The following is a 16,990-nucleotide window of genomic DNA, read 5'->3' on the forward strand; positions in this document are numbered from 1 at the left end:
TGATAGGAAACCCCTGTTTCATGTTACTGGGTCATTTATTATACCCATTATGATTCAGGATATACAAGAAATAATATAAAATATAAAAAAATCTTTATACATGGATAAATCAAACCCAAACATATTTTCAGTATAAATAATTTCACATGACCATTGTTTCATGATTGTTGAATGTAGATTTTCATTGGAAAAAGTTAATCATTTTTTCAGTATTTGAATAGCGAGTTATTTATTTTGCTGCTCCCGTTCCATTAAACACAGAATATGTTCTTTCTGTGTGGGCTTTCAATAGCTACTGCACATTTAGAATCCTGTTTGAACTTATCCCACATCATAATTGTACTTCTCTAACTGGCACAGTATCTTTCAAGCATAATATGGTTACTCCAAAGTTACAGATTTTTAAAAAAAATTCTTACCTATCTGCATTTATCTCTTCTTAACTACTTACTGTGTTTAATTTATACACTAAAGATTGTTCCTAGTTTTTTTATGTTGGCTCTCAGGGGCACAGATTGTTAGAATGAATAAGACATGTATTAAGTATGTCTATGATGATCTGATTGGATACATTTTGTACACATTTTTCGAATCAATACTGCTACTAGGTAAATACTTTCTGAGGTGGTTTTGGATCTCATCTGGTTTTTCGAAGTAGGGGGAGGGTTGTGAGTGGTTTCTTTTTTTTTTTTTGGAAGGAATAATATTTCTTTTTATTCTTGGTTCCACATTTCAAAAATTTCATTATCTGCATTTTGAATTAAGTGAAAGAGTTGAGAAAGGTCACTTTTTTTCCTTTATATCTCAAACCAACTTTTAGTTTCAGATGCAGAAGAAGAGGTATACCACATTTATTTTAACAACGTTATTTACCATTCCCTCTTTCTTAAAAGAGTTCTGGGAGTCAGTGGGCGACTATGGGTTAACACCATCTTTATCAAGTATTGGCAGAGTTTGTAGAGGGGAAAGCCTTTGCTTGAATGGAAAAGGTATCACAGAGCTGAGTAACCGATAATATTTCGATCTTACATTCGTTTGGGACTTGATCTGCTTCTAGCCAGTTGATCTCTTGGAATATGTGGACTGTGCAATAAGTTTTTGGTTCTTAAGATTTTCTTCTTGCTTCTGGATTTCATATATTCTTAATTTGTTTTGCAGATTAGTTTTTTTTCTTTGGAATAAACCAGTGTGGATAAGGAAGACCAAAAGGGAATTAATAAGTGTTAAGATTGGTTAAGATTAGTTTTAAGGTTTTGGTGCCTATTTTGAAGACATTTTCACGGAACATATTGCTCTAAAGTTAGGGTTAAAGCAAAACTTTCCATTAGGAGAATGCAGAGGATAACATTCTCTCAGGAGAAAGTAAGCATCCGAAGCTTTCCTCTCCCAGGCATCTTCCCTCAGACACTGAGATTGCAGCCATCCAATCCATGGGGACAGGCAGAAAGAGACTACAAAAGTCAAATATATTTCAACAGCTAATTTTTGGCAGGTCTGGCAATGAGATCTTTCCATTCTTCTCTATTCTTTGTGATGTATGTAAGAGTGAGTAGCTGCAATAGTGATTCTGGCTGTTGTCTAAAGAAGTTCTGACACAAGGCCTCAGTGTTACATACCATGTATATCCCAAGTTATAGCTGTTTTGTTGAGGACTTTCTCTTCCATAGAGGCCAGTTTGTTTCCTTTTCTGCCTGAGAGAGCCTCTAGTTTCTTTGCTACCTGCTTTGCATGGAATTAGTTGCTACTACCATAAGAATCATAATGAAAAAAGCCATTTTTGTCTTGGAGATAAACCAACAAGCTCCAATGGATTCCCCTAGCTGTGTGATTAGAATTATCATTGATGGCTAAAAATAATAGCTCTTTATTGGAGAGGTCCAAGGGTTCAGGCAACATGGTGATCCCTGCTGGGTTGCCAGTGCACTTGATAAACTGAGTGACTTTGGGGCTAATGAAGCAGACATGGTCAGAGCGGTCCTGAAACTGACTATTGGCAAAGTACTCAAAGGGAAACCCAGTAACATGGATGCTGAGCTAGCTCGGAGGATCCAGTATGAGACAAATGACTGCCACAGAAGACTGTCCATGTAACTCAAGACTACTGGGTCCATCTTGTATCGACCAGGGCTGCTCAGAAATTCCAGAAGCTGCTTCAGACCTCACCACCCCCACCAGTCCTCCAAGCAGCTCCATACTGGCCGGAAAAAGGATGGGGGTGGTGGTTACTTAAGATTCTATCATCTTCTCAATGACTTCTGATTCTGAGGAATAAGCCCTTGCTCTTGAATCCCTTATGATGTACTTTAGAAATCCCTGTGATGATTTTATTCTACACTTTCGGATTGTCTGACTTATCAGAGTTGTGATTGCCCTAGTGCCTTTTCTTTGATTCTGAATAGTTCTGATTCCTTCTGACACACTTTAGAATTATCTAATACTTGGGTCAAAGTATTAATACCATACAGATTTTGTCTGATTACAGTGGCTTCTTAGCTAATTGTTTCCTGTGATGTGTTGCTGTTCTGTTTTAGGTAGTCAGTTCCTTTTTGTTTTATTAATCATAAGGTTAATTGTTTCCTGTGATGTGTTGCTGTTCTGTTTTAGGTAGTCACTTCCTTTTTGTTTTATTAATCATAAGGATCCCTTTTTTCATAATTTACAAAAATGATGCTTATTGGCATTTATTGTTTACCTCCTATTTGCATAGAATTAGCTTTGAATATGGTATCCACTGTATTCTTTACCCTTAAACCTTAGAACTGACTTAACTTTTTGGGGATTACTTCTTTTTAATCATGTTTGCTATAATACAATGATTGTTCATGTCTTAAAGAAAAGGACTTTCCAGAACAAATGTGTCTTCTAGGATACTATTCTATATAAGTCTTGTTTTTAAAGATAGTTTATCTGTGGACTATATTTAACTACTTTTGAAAGCATAAATTATATAAAGTCTCTTATGAAATAGTTTTTATAAAATGCTATAAAATATCTCTTTAATTTTTCTGTATATATTGGTGCTTCTAGTACTTATTTAATTAGGATGAAAGTGTTGTATGTACCAGGATTTAAAATATGTAATTTTATCTAGGGTTAAGTTTGGAGCAAGTTGATATTTTATGGCATTGTTTAGTAGAAGATTCTGAGTGCTACGATGATGCACTCCATTGGTTTTTAAACCAAGTTCGAAGTAAAGATCAACATGCTATGGGAATGGAAACCTACAAACATCTTTTCCTGGAGAAGGTAATTTTGTTTCTTGACTATATGTATTATTTTTATATATTTCCTTTTTCTCTCTTGAAATGTAAACTGTAATGTTCATTTTTTCCTCTTTTAAAATACTTTAATTTTTAGAAAAAGTTTGTTAATATTTATTTATTTTAGTTGAGTCTTCACTGCTGCCTGGGGCTTTCTCTCGTTGTAATGAGCGGGGGTTACTCTGCAAGTCCAGTGCCAGGGCTTCTCACTGCAGGGGCTTCTCTTGGTGCAAAGCATGTGTAGCCATGTGGGCTCAGTTGCCTCTCGGCATGTAGAATCTTCCTAAGTCAGGGATTGAACCTGTTGCATTGCAAGGCAGATTCTTAGCCACTGGACCACCAGAGAAGCCCTGGAATATTTTTAAAAACGATGAATAAAAAAAAAAAAGAATAAAAAAAAAAATGATGAATATACTGCTTCTCTGCAGTCCTTGTATAATTTTTGCCACTTAGATGTTGCTTTAGTTTTGTGCTCTACAGTGTTAATATATCTAAATGAATACTTAGTTTAGATTTACAAAAATGTTATGTTCCTTAGCTAAAGTACTTAAACTAATAGTAAGTAGAATAACTTGGCGAACAGTAATAAGAGGTGTGTGTGGGGGTTTGTTATGTATTTTTTAAATCATTAGTAACATTGGGTTTCAATTTTTGAGGGGTGGTGCCACACCTACTAGTGTGAGAGCCCTATTCTGCAATTTTTAATTAAATGGTATGGTTTTAGCCAGTCTTCTGGCAGATATAAGCTAATGTTCAGATTTGTCGATTTCTGGGGGGGAAGGGCATTTGTAGGAAGGGCTGTCATGATATTAAAGACACACATCTATCTAGTTTTTATATTTATTTATAAGATGCCGCATTTGGTTCAGTAGATAATTTTCCATTTAAATTTTAAAACTTTGATAATAAACCAATACACTTTATATTTTATATGCTGATTTTTGAGATTATAAAGGCTCTAGAAAGTCTCTGTGGTAGCCTTGAGTTCATACGAATGAGTTTTGGTGATAGAAACTAACTCACTTAATAGATTTAAGACAAAGCTACAAACAAGTCTTCAGTTATCTTAATTTCAAACTCTGACTTATACAAAAACTGTACTTATCTATATGTTGTAAGAGCGTCTGGTGTAAGTATATAATAACTAATAAAATTTAAAATTTCCTCTGGTTTGGGTCTATAATACATCTCAAAAATTGAAGCACGTATCAGACAGGTTTCAACTTTGTGATTAAAATTTTTATGAAATTTTGTTATCACTAAAAATCTCAGTTATTACATTTTCCTCTTCAGTGTTTTCAGTAAAACTAGATTTGTTAACTTAAATTGTGTTACATTAAATCTAATAAAATGAAATCTGCTAAATAAATTATTACACCTAAACTACCTTGACAACTTTTTTTTTTTTTTTAAAGATGCCGCAGCTAAAACCTGAAACAATTAGCATGACTGGCTTAAATCTGTTTCAGCATCTGTGTAACTTGGCTCGACTTGCTACCAGTGCCTATGATGGTGGTTCAAACTCTGAGGTATGAATTGAGATTTGTCCTTTTATTGGGTCAGCTTGTGGAATTTCTTTGTTGTTCCTCAATTTAGATTACTCCCAAGCATTGAATTTACTGACTCAGCAGACTTTTTTTCTGAAGTCTTAAGAAGCTTTATCTTTTGGGTTTTAAAAGTTCTATAAAGCAAATATGGTAATTTTTTTACTGAAAATAATCTTTGCTGTGCATAATGGAAACTTGTGATACACACTTCAAGCTGTGAAACAAATAAGTCACAAAGATGTAACTTAGGGAATATAATCAATAATTTTGTAACAACTTCATATGGTGCTGGATGGTAATTGGTCTTATTTACAGTAATCATTTCATCATGTATAAAAACATTGCATCACTGTGCTATATACCTGAAACTAATAGACTATTGTGTGTTAATATAACTGAAGTAACATAATTTACTGTATGTTTCTTGGTTAATAAAGGATTTTGCTGAGTAGAAGTTTGATTTATCTAAAATCTGTTTTTCAGGCCATTTTTGTGGCCAAACTTTTAGTTGCTCTTGGGCAACTTCATAGTTCTATCAGTAACTTCTCTTCTGGAGTGGAATATGCCTAAATCATTACTGAACATGAGGCATGATGATCAGATCATTAGCTGAAGACTGTCACAGAGTGCTAGTCTTATTTCTGGCTCTTATTTGGCTAGGTTGGATGACTGCGAGTTATTGTTGAATGCGTTATTTTCTTAGACTCACCTAACAGACTGTTGTTTGAAAATCTTGAATATTGGACATTTCAGTTTATTAATGATAGCTCTGATTCATGCCATCTGCACGCCACCTTTATTTTTCATTAATTTTCTTTAGAGATTGAGTTGTGTTATAGAGAGAAAAGTAAACTGTTGTAAAGTCTATGTGGTAAAGATAACTGTAATTGTATTTAGAGTAAGCAGTTGTATATTGCTTTCATAGTATCTTCCTACCTTCTTTGCTTGTTTGAGTAGTATTTCGTTTACTTATTTTTGTTTTTAATGTTTTGGTTCAAGCTCTTACTTTGATAGCACTATGAAAAGTTTCAATTTGGTGATTTCAGATGTTGGACAGATCTGATTTACCTAAAAGGTCACACTCTAATTTCGAGATAATACTGCTTTTTAAGTAGATGACATGAACACTAAAGCTATTCTGTCACTTATCAGGTGGTTATCTTTTCTTCACCCTAGTTACAGTTTTTGAGAACTTCCACTGTTTACTTTTTCTGTAATTTTCACTGAAAACATTTTTTTTCATCTCATAGTTTAAGTCATAAATTATCAGTTTCAGTTAGTGAATCTTTTAAATTTTTTGTGAATACCTGAAATCAATGACTTTCAGAATAAGTTGGATGAAAGCATTAACATATTATGCTAATAATTATATCAGTTGTTCTTCCTTTGTAGCATGTTTTGAGGACTTGACTTTTTCTCACTGTGTAGTCATAACTTTTGAGGTAACTGTTACACACATACATAGCTGATTTGTAAGTATGTATTTTTATAACTAGTACAGGTATATTTCAGAAATTGAAGAAATTTCCAAGGTTTTTATCATTATTATTTAATATTAGTTAATAATACTAAGTAATTAGGAATTGCCTTTTAACTACTTTATAAAGTATTAAAACTCTTTGATATTGAGTGCCTTTTAAATTTGTAACTTTGGTCTTTAATTAAACATTGTTTGACAGTTAACATTTATAGATGGCATATTTTTGTTTCTTAGCTTTGTGGTATGGACCAATTTTGGGGCATTGCTTTAAGAGCACAATCTGGTGATGTCAGTCGAGCAGCTATCCAGTATATTAACTCCTATTATATTAATGGTGAGTGATTTGAAATACTATCTGATAGGTAATTTTTATGTAAGTAGTTTTCTTAGCTATAATTCATTTACTTTAACACAGCTAAATAAGAATATAAGGTTGATAATACATATCTAAACATCTGACTTTTTAGGTAAAACGGGTTTGGAGAAGGAGCAAGAATTTATTAGTAAGTGTATGGAGAGTCTTATGATAGCTTCTAGCAGTCTTGAACAGGAATCACACTCAAGTCTCACTGTTATAGAAAGAGGACTCCTTATGCTGAAGACACATCTGGAAGCATTTAGGAGAAGGTAATTTTTTTAAACCACATTATTAGAATGAATTTTAGGCTTTTTAAAAAAATTGCTGATATGTCCGAAAGTATTCTTAAAACTAAAGGTTTTCTTGGGGGCAGCTAGAAAACATAACTTACCAAAAGTGAAGAGTTAAGTAATGGAAGTAATTTTTATTCATGATATGTACCATATCATCGTGGAATCAGCAATTTAGGTTCCTGGTAAATACTGCAGAGCTTTAAATATCATGACTCTGAGAAGATGTGCATGAATAAAAATCTCTAGACGGAATTCCATCTCTAAGAAAGTATTACTATGATTGAAATGGCAGAACACCACTACCAAAGAAGTTTTCACTAAAACTCTCACCAAGAACATCAGATAATCTCTCATAGTTGAATCAAGTTGAGTCATTTGTTTCATTTGCTGTTTTTTTTTCTTCCTGGACTAGGAGACAGTATTTTAATTTTGAATTTCCATTTACCATGGAAACATGATCAAAAAATTCTGTGTTAATGAATATCTATATAATTAATTTAGACATACCCTGTGTAATACAGAAATAAAGCAAATTAACATTTATGAATATATCGACTGAATTAAAAGGTGAGTAGATAGTTTTAATTAAGAAATTCTGTTTGTTAAAAATCATGAGTAAATGTAAAAGTACAAAGAACTGTTGAACAAAATTGTTAAAACTTATTTCAACTTCCGAGCTCAGTTTGATAATGAAAACCTATACCATTTATATATATTGACCTTTGTTTAAAATGTCAGAAAATACTGAATAAAGATTTTCTACACATTCCTTATAAATAACATGGCTCTGTGATTTAAAACATTTAGGCTTTGCAAAATTCCTTATTTTGATTACGATTGTAAATTGTGGAAATTCTACTTAAATAATTCCTTGTGTTTTTAAAGAATGTGTAAGGGAACTCTTGAGTCTTTTTCAACAGAAACTTCACACTGCCTCATAATTTTTATTACTTTAAAAGCTAAAAATAAAAAGCAAATGTGGTATGTCTTATTCAAATTAATAAAAAATTAATACATACTCATTATATAAAATTCAGATATTACACGAAGATAATACTAAAGAAAATCAAGAGTCTCTATAGTCTACCTTTTCCTCTCAGATATTTATTGTTAATGATAACAGTAGATGGTCTTCTAAAATTTTCTCTGTCCTGCAGGGTCTACAAACAGCAAACCTAAACAGTCCTGTTGGTTTGGGCCCTTATACAGCGTTAACCCATGTTTTTAAAATAGGTGCTTATTTAAAAGTCTTTTCAAACAAATTTTTCCTAGGATTCCAGTGGTGCATTTTATAAGTTTAATGAATTTTAGTTCAGAAGTTCCTGCTCAGGTGTACAAACTTTTTCAAACTGAAGAAAATTGTTTATAATATCCTTAATAGAAACCTTTGTATTTGTTTATGTTTTCCTCTAAAAGTTAATGTTGGTGCTAAATAATTTATATAAATACTTTTTGGATAGCAAGTAAAGAATCTAGGAAACAATTGAATATTCAAAAACTGAGAGCTAGTTTTAAAAAAATTATATAGGAATTTTCAAGCAAATCCTTGTGTAGTATCATATAGTTTCAGGTGCTTAATGTGCTTAGTGCTATTCCTAATAAAAATTGCCTAACATTTATAAAATGAAAACATAAAGTAATTATTGTGTTTATTCCTTATCTTAAAAGAGTAAATAAAAATGTCATTTTCAAAGATTGCTGTTTCTAATTTAAATTTTCCTAAACATTTATAAAATGAAAATATAAAGTAATTATTGCACTTATATATTCCTTATATTAAAAGAATAAATAAAAATGTCTTTTTCAAAGGATTTTCTTTTTAAAAGGAGATAAGCTTATAATCTTAACAGTGGTTCTCAACCAGAAATGATTTTGTTTCCCAGAGAACATTAGATAATTCCTGGAGACATTTTTGATTATAACAGCTTAAGGGAGAAGGCAATGTTATTGGCATATAGTAGCTAGAAGACTGCCAGATATTGGTAGTGCACCAGATAACCCCCTCATTACTTAAGAATTTTCAGGCTCCAAAAGATAGATTACTCTTTTGCTCATAGAAGGTGGACATTGGATCACATCTTGGAAATCAAGCACATTTATTTGCTTACTTGCCCTTTTATTCCAGAATTGCTGATTAGTTTAACATTGATTTTTTTTTTTCCTTAAGTAAATTGAGGTACCGTGGATCCTGTCTTCAACTGAAAGTCAGTTAGAAAATTAATATTTAGTGTCATGCTTAATTCCCTGTCTCCTCTGACATATTAATCTTTATTATTCATTTTATGATTTTAGCAGTCATGGAATCGTCTTTCAAAATTGTTAGGCTGGTTTACATATATTTACTGCAATACAGTTCTTTCTTTGAAAAATCTTTCCTAATATCTTTTTTCTTCCTTTGAAAATAGGATTGACAGCTTGCCATTTGACTTACAAAGATTAATTTATCTCTTCAAATTCCTCCTGTCTCTGCTACTCCCCAGTCCTCCCTCTGTCTTGTTAAAAACAAACAAAGAAACTCCATAATATTCTTAATGGGCCTTTTTTTTTTTTTGGTAATTTTTCTTGGAAACTAATTATTAAGGCACTCTGAACTATATTTACACATTTGAGTTTGATTCCGTATCATGAATCCAAACTTTAAAATTTAATTTTGTAGAGTAAATTGTAATGTATTGGACCCTTTTGTGGGCTCTTTCATTTTGTAAAATAGCAAAAACTTCCGTAGCATTGAAATAGTTTAAAATGATATCCTTCCTGTATGTGGTTTTTGTGTTTTAGGTTTGCATATCATCTCAGACAATGGCAAATTGAAGGCACGGGTATTAGTAGTCATTTGAAAGCACTGAGTGACAAACAGTCCCTGCCGCTAAGGGTTGTGTGCCAGCCAGCTGGACTTCCTGACAAGGTAGTTACATAGTTTTAGTTTCCAAATTAATAACATTTCCCAGTTCAAATATATGTTCTTTTTGTATTTTTAAATTGGTTGCATCTCATATTTCAGATGACTATTGAAATGTATCCTAGTGACCAGGTAGCAGATCTTAGGGCTGAAGTAACTCATTGGTATGAAAATTTACAGAAAGAACAAATAAGTCAACAAGCTCAGCTTCAGGAGTTTGGTCAAAGCAGCCGAAAGGGAGAGTTTCCCGGTAAGTCTATCAGTTCAAATTTTTCTGTTTTCTAGGTTCTATCATATATTGACCTCAAACCTTTACTTGTTTAAATAAAGACTACGAGCCATGTTCATGACTCCTCTCCTCCCACCCTTGGTATGGTGCCATCAGTTCCTAGGCAAGAGTTAGTAGTTCTCTTTTTCCTTTTTCTTTAAGATGTTATTTCCAAACACTTGTACTCATTTTTCTCAAAAAAAAAAAAAAAAAAAAAAAAATCTCCTTTTGTATGTTATTTGATAAACAGTGTGGGAATTAGTAAGTTTGTGTACATACACTACCTAGAACCCAACTTTGAAAGTGAAAGTGTTAGTCGCTTTAAGTCGTGTCTGACTCTTGGCAACTCTGTGGACTGTAGCCCTTCAGGCTCCTCTGTCCTTGGGATTTCCCAGGCAAGAATGCTGGAGTGGGTTACTTCTCTAAGTACCCAGTTTTACTCAGTAGTTTTTTGGGTTTTTTTTTTTTTTTTCCTTTCTATTTTGACATATTTTTTGAAGCATATGAAAACAATACGTCATTGAGTTCCCACCTATGCATCTCCCCTTCCCTCCAAAATAGTATCATATTAAGGAATTTTCATGTGGGCCTGAAAGGTATATTTGATTACTCCCTTTTAGTGTCTTTACATAGCACATAAAATAGGGGCTATTCAGAGGAGCAACCAGAAAAACTGTTACATTTTACTTACAGGTTAAAGGTCTGAATTATAACAGGCTAAATACATATTTTAAAATGCTTACCTGGTAATGTCACTTTGATTGATAACATTAGCAGAAAAAAATCTTAAAGTTTTAAAAGCTTCTTTTTAAGACTTTTAACTTGCCTGTGTGCAGTGATAATTCTTTGGTATCTTTTAGTAAGGAGCCAACAGTTTTACTACACTGTGCTTAAGATGAAAGCACACGGACATTTAAAATATATCAAATCCAAAAGCCTGCATATAAATATGGATCTGCACGGTTCAAACCTATGTTGTTCAGAGGTCAGCTATGTAGTTAAAACGCAAGTATAGTAGCATTCAGTTTATACTGTTCTATCTCTTGTTCATTGTGCTTGTTAGAGAACATTCTATATAGTTAAATATAGAAAGTTACATCATTCTTTTTAAGATCAATATTGTCTGTAGTATGGTGGTACCATGATTTATTTTACCTGTTCTCTATTAAGGGATATTTAAGTAGTTTCCCTTCTTTTGATTTTATAGTGTTGTGCTATGACTATGACTACGAAGTCACTCAGTCGTGTCCGACTCTTTGTGACCCCATGGACTACATAGCCCACCAGGCTCCTCTGTCCGTGGAATTTTCTAGGCAAGAATACTAGAGTGGGTTGCCATTCCCTTCTTCAGGGGATTTTCCTGATCCACAGATCAAACCTGTGTCCTGCATCGTTTGTTGTCTTGTCTTTCCTTCTAGAATATAAGCCCAACAAGGGCATTGACTTTGTATTTTTCTTGTTCACTGTTATACAGAGTATCCTTAATACATACATTATCTGACAGGAGTTGGCTAAATACCTAGTTATGGAGTTTTCGGATCAAAAAGTATATTTTTGTTACTTTGCAATATATATAAATAGAATATGAAATGAGTAATAATAAAATGAACCACCAATGCACCTACCACCTAGAATAAGGACTGGAACATTATTAGAAGCTACTTGTTTGTCCCTCCCTGATATCATTGTTTCCTCTTCCTCTTAACACTATCTTGATTTTTTTTTTAATATTCTTTATAGTTTTACCTCCAATATATCTATTCCTAAAGGATGTATTTAGTTCTGTGAAACAAAAGCACAGAGAAACTTGATGGATTAAGGAAAAAGGGAGTATGGTCTTGTTAGGCAAAGGGTCACCGAAGAATGCAACCTAAAGAAGGTATACTTTCATCTCTTTAGTAAGAAGTGAAAGTATTAGTCACTCAGTCTTGTCTGACTCTTTGCAACCCCACGGACTGTAGCCTCCAGGCTTCTCTGTCCATGGAATTCTCCAGGCAAGAATACTGGAGTGGGTAGCCGTTCCCTTCTCTAGGGGATCTTTCCAACCCAGGAATTGAATCCAGATCTCCTGAATTGCAGGCAGATTCTTCACTGTCTGGAGCCACCAGGGAACCCCAAAAGCTGTATTATAAAGCCTCATTGAAGGTTCAGTGGGAAAGTTCTCATGGTTAGGTCTTGGCACAGTGAAGACATATCTTAGAGCTATGATGTTGACAAGATGCTGAAATACTCAACAGAATAGGCTTTTCTTTTTCTGATATTTTCATTCAAAATGAAATTTCTTCTCTGAGATGATAGGACTTGAAGGTGAGAGTAGAAACTTGATAGTCTGGGTAGAGATCAAGATTCTGGGCCCAGTTCACTTTTGCATTCCTTCCTTAGAGACAGTATTATGAAGGTAGCAGAGATTTTGGTCTCTTGGCCCTCAGGAATACGTTTTTCTAGTCACACTGATCCTATCGATTGTTTTCCACATCTGACTCCCAGTAGTTGGCTTTCCTTTATCATCTTCCTTGTAATTCTTTGTCTTTCTCATGTGTTGACTATTCTGTTTTCAATATCCCATACCTTCCTTATTGGTTCACTTTTTTTTATGTGATTGAAATGTAGTGCAAATTGTCCAGTAACTTCTTGAGAGATTCTTTGAATGATAAAAAATATATTTCTGATACTTTAAATGGTAATTTGGCTGAGTATAGAATTCTAGGTCAGAAATAATCTTGTCTCAGAATTTTAAAGATATTAATGAACTTCATGGTTCTGTTGCTGTTTCAAATTTTGAAGCCATTTTGATTTCTGGTAGCTTTTACACATTCTGTTAATATTTTTTCCCCTTTTCCAGAGCTTATTGAACCTTCTTGTGCCTATTTTACAATAGTATGCCTGAGTATGGATCTATTTTCAGCAACTGTAATGGGTACTTTATATTCAGAGGTCCCTTTTAGTTTGACAGCTTGTATCTTTTAGTTTGGGGAAATTTTCTTTAATTACTGATTTTCTGTGTCCTATTTTATCATTTCTTTCTAGAAATTCTTTACATGTTTCATCTCTTGGACTATTTCTAATTTATTTATCTTTTCTTTCCTATGTTTCATTTCTTTGAGTCTTAGTTCTGAGAGATGTTCTCAACCTTATTTTGCAGTTTTTTTGAGTTTTTTCATTTTTGCAGTGGTGCTTTTAATATCTTAACATCTTTTTTTCTTTGGTCCTCAGGATACTCCTGTTATCTTAAAGTATTTTTTTTTGAGAATGTTGATGTGTTTTGCCTTAATCATTGGATCTTTAAAAATCCAGAGTGACAGTGTGAGCATTTTAATCAGAGTGCTTAGCTAATTACCTAATTATTTTCTGTTAACCTTATCTCATCTTTTACCTTATATATATATACTACTCTGGCATTCTTCATTCCTTTTGTGTAGATTGAGAAATTTCCATTTATCTTTTTTCTAATAAATTTCGCTTAAAAATGTTTATATTGCAGATCTAGTGATGAATTTTCTCAAGCTTTTATTGTTTGAATAAAAAGTTTGTTTTGCCTTCATTTTTGAAAAAAATTTTCACTGGATATAGATTTCTAGGTAAAGAAATTATTTCTTTTCAGAACTTTGTGAAAAATTTCCAATTATTATTTGGCTTGCAGAATTTGTAACTGAAAGTCTCTCATTTTTCTTAACTTTTATCTTTTATATACAGTATGTCTTTCTAACTGTGCTTGGTTTTAAATATGTTTCTTTAACATTGATTTTCAGCAGTATGATTATTAATGTGCCTTGTTGTGTTTATGTAGTTTGGATTTAGTTCAGCTTCTTAGGCCTGCGTATTTGTAGCATTTATCAAATTTGAAAAAAGATTAGCAATTATATGTTTTTAAGAAAAATTTCCCCCTTAGTCTCACCATAATTTCTGGACCTCTGATGAAATTTAGCAGTGTTAGTGCCTCATAGATCACTGAGGTGCTGTTCTTTTCATTTTTTCCTTTCCCTTTTCTTGTTCTTTTCGTTCTCTTTCTACCTCTTACTTCACTCTTCTCTTTTCCTTCTTTGTCAGGTGTTGATCTTGTTCCTCTGCCAAATCAGTGTAAATAAGATTATAGATTATAATTTTGTGTCTGCTTTAGGATTTATCTTTTTCAGATCTTGATGGTTACTGTAAGCTCATTTGATCGCCAGCTTGCAAACCTATATTATCTATTCCTTTTTTTCTCTGTCAGATAGTTGTAGAATTGTAAAAATTTACTTCATTGCAGTTCGAGGCTAAAAAGTAGATGAGTGTTGTTTAACATAGCATCATAACCTAAGAATTTTTAAGATTTCCTTTTCTTGTTCCTTCCCTGTTTGTTGTTTCCAATTCGTTGCATTAAGATATTGAATTTTTAAAAGATAGCAACTTTTTTCAGAACTGTTAAGGAATAAGCAATTAGGTTAAAAATTCTCTCAAAAGTAGTAGAAGATAGAAAGCTGCTCAGTTAACTCTAAAAACCAATTTACCAATTATAATTAAAGGGAGTACACAATGTATAAGCCTAACTCACATATCAGGTAGAAACCTGAATCCTAAATAAAGTACTAGCCATCTTAGTTGTATTTTGGAGCAAAGTCATGCATGCTTAGGGTATTTAGAAGGAAACAGGAAGCAAGTCAACTCTATATTGTCTTACAAATCCAACACAACTAAGGATATTTTATCAACTGTTGTAAAAGGATCGTTACAGATTGTATTAGATTATCTCAATAACATAGAAATTTAATAAAAATCTACCAAAGTATTGAAGGTTTAGTATAGAATTTCTGTTCCATGTAGTAGCTCAGGTTTTTTTTGAGGATTAACTTTCTGCTAAATAACTGATTTAGATAAAACAGTATCAGAAGAAGGAACTCAGTGATAATTTGCAGGTAATATAATGATGAATAGGAAGTGAGAGGTATCAGATACTTTGTAACAATTTTTTAAAACATTATTTAGGGTGTTGGGTTTTTTTTTGTTTTTTTTTTTTTGTTTGTTTTTTTTTTATCATGTGGCTTTTTTTTTTTTTTTTTTTTTTGGTCATGTGGCTTGTGGAATCTCCCCAAACAGAAATTGAACCCAGGGCCACAGTAGTGAAAGCACTGGATGCTAGCCACTAGACTGCTAGGAAAGTCCTTCGTGGGTACTCTTCATTACTGTGTTTGTGTAATATATGAAAATAATACTTTGCGAGATATATGAATGAACACCTGAATAAGTGGTTATACCTAGCATTTGTGTGTACAAAATATAGTAGAGATGCCAAATTAATTTCTTTCTTAATATATTTTACCAAAATCTGAATGAAGTTTTATTTTAAATAGGATGAAACTACTCCGAATAGTAAACTGTGAAGAAACAAAACAATATCTATTATAAGTTCTGAGAGGTTAAAAAGATAATAGATGAATTTTAATATTAGCTAATATACATTTAAAAACTACAACATTATGATCTCTTGAAGAGTTGTGAAGTAAATCACAATAGGTAACAAAGAAATAGTCTTTAGGCAGAAAGAAAAACCCTGTTTCTTTCTAATAATCATGATGAATTTAAAGTCTTTTTTTACACACACGTGTGTGTGCACACACCCAATAAACTACAGGAATATTCAGAAGATACAGGGTTGAATATTCATCAAACCACTGGGAGGACCAACGTTTCTAGGTTTAGAAATGGCAAGAAGGGTAAGAATCATAGATTTAGCTTCACAACAGTTAGCAATTTTGCTGCACAGCAGTTATACTTAAGGAAAATAGTTGAAATGGATCTTACTAGAGGAACCCATTTTCCTCACCAGAAATATTTTCTGATAGAATTTTCTTGAGTGGAAGGAAAATGTGTTTTTAAAATGTTGTATGTCTTTATGGAAAGCAGTAGTCCTGCTTCACTCATTACTGAAAGTAGTTGTTTTTGTGCATATCCAATGGAATCTTCCTACATTAAGTTAATAAAATTTAACAATACTTAAGTTTATTCATCAGCTATTTCATCATTTTACTTAATTTTCTTCTATCAAGCGTTTTCTTTAAATTTCTCTCATGGATTAAACAGTAATTTGAATACCTGCTGTTCTAATGTTGGGAATACATACGTGCTTGTGGAACTGTTTTTTTTTTTAATGAGAGACAACTTTAATATCATATCAGATACTAATAAGTGCTATGAAGAGTGATAAAGCAGAGTAAGGGGTTAAGAGTGAGATGCAGCTCTTTAGATTTAGGATGAAGGCCTTTTACAGCTCACATTTGGTGAAAAACTTGAATTATGGAAATAATCCATATGAATTTCTGGGGTGGAGCATCTTAGACCTGAGATGGGAACATACCAGTGCTTTAAAGAAAGAACATGCTTGGGCAACTAAAGCATATCTTGGTACGGATGATGGTGGGAAATGAAGATGTAGGCAGCAAAGAGGACTTACGCATTCTAGAAATGAATTGCCTCAATCTATTGAGGTCATTGAATTTACTGTAATGTAGAATGTTATAGCTCATCTTTTTTCATTTCATGCCAGAACTTTATACTGTCCTATTTTCTATTTTATGTTGTTTTGATGGGTAATAATCGTGAAGAGAGAACTGGATCATTTTAAATACATGTTGATTACTTGTGAACTAAAGCATTAATGAATCTGAGTCTCACGTATTGCTGAGGGAAGATGCTGTAGGTTCTCAGAGAGCTCTGTAGTGTTTTTTTTTTTAATTGTAAATTTTTCATATTATTAAGCAAGCAGAAATTTATCTAATTAGACTGGTGCTAAAGGAGGATTTTCTTAGAATTTCTAACTGCCTAAGGCTAACCTCGGACAAGCAAATTATGCAAGAAGCATGCTTAGCGCCATTTCCACTTTGCTGGAGAATTATATTTAAACTTAATGTC

The 16,990-nt window shown here is 32.7% G+C and overlaps 1 protein-coding gene and 1 pseudogene across 3 annotated transcripts in view; one reads left to right on the plus strand and one right to left on the minus strand.

The window, feature by feature from the left end:
• USP34 (ubiquitin specific peptidase 34) overlaps nt 1-16,990 on the plus strand; it is a 225,087-nt gene that overhangs the window by 121,392 nt on the left and 86,705 nt on the right. For all 3 annotated transcript variants that reach the window (XR_010662332.1, XM_065929087.1, XM_065929088.1), the window contains exons 22-27: nt 3,092-3,246; nt 4,676-4,789; nt 6,522-6,621; nt 6,755-6,914; nt 9,717-9,843; nt 9,940-10,087. Coding sequence is in view for 2 of the 3 variants with exons in the window: in XM_065929087.1 (XP_065785159.1) it covers nt 3,092-3,246; nt 4,676-4,789; nt 6,522-6,621; nt 6,755-6,914; nt 9,717-9,843; nt 9,940-10,087 (804 nt within the window). In the remaining variant the exon portion in view is untranslated. The remainder of the gene's footprint in view (nt 1-3,091; nt 3,247-4,675; nt 4,790-6,521; nt 6,622-6,754; nt 6,915-9,716; nt 9,844-9,939; nt 10,088-16,990) is intronic.
• LOC136162761 (sentrin-specific protease 8-like) lies at nt 1,479-2,141 on the minus strand (annotated as a pseudogene).

Source organism: Muntiacus reevesi, chromosome 3 (assembly GCF_963930625.1).
Source record: "Muntiacus reevesi chromosome 3, mMunRee1.1, whole genome shotgun sequence".
NCBI lineage: Eukaryota > Metazoa > Chordata > Mammalia > Artiodactyla > Cervidae > Muntiacus > Muntiacus reevesi.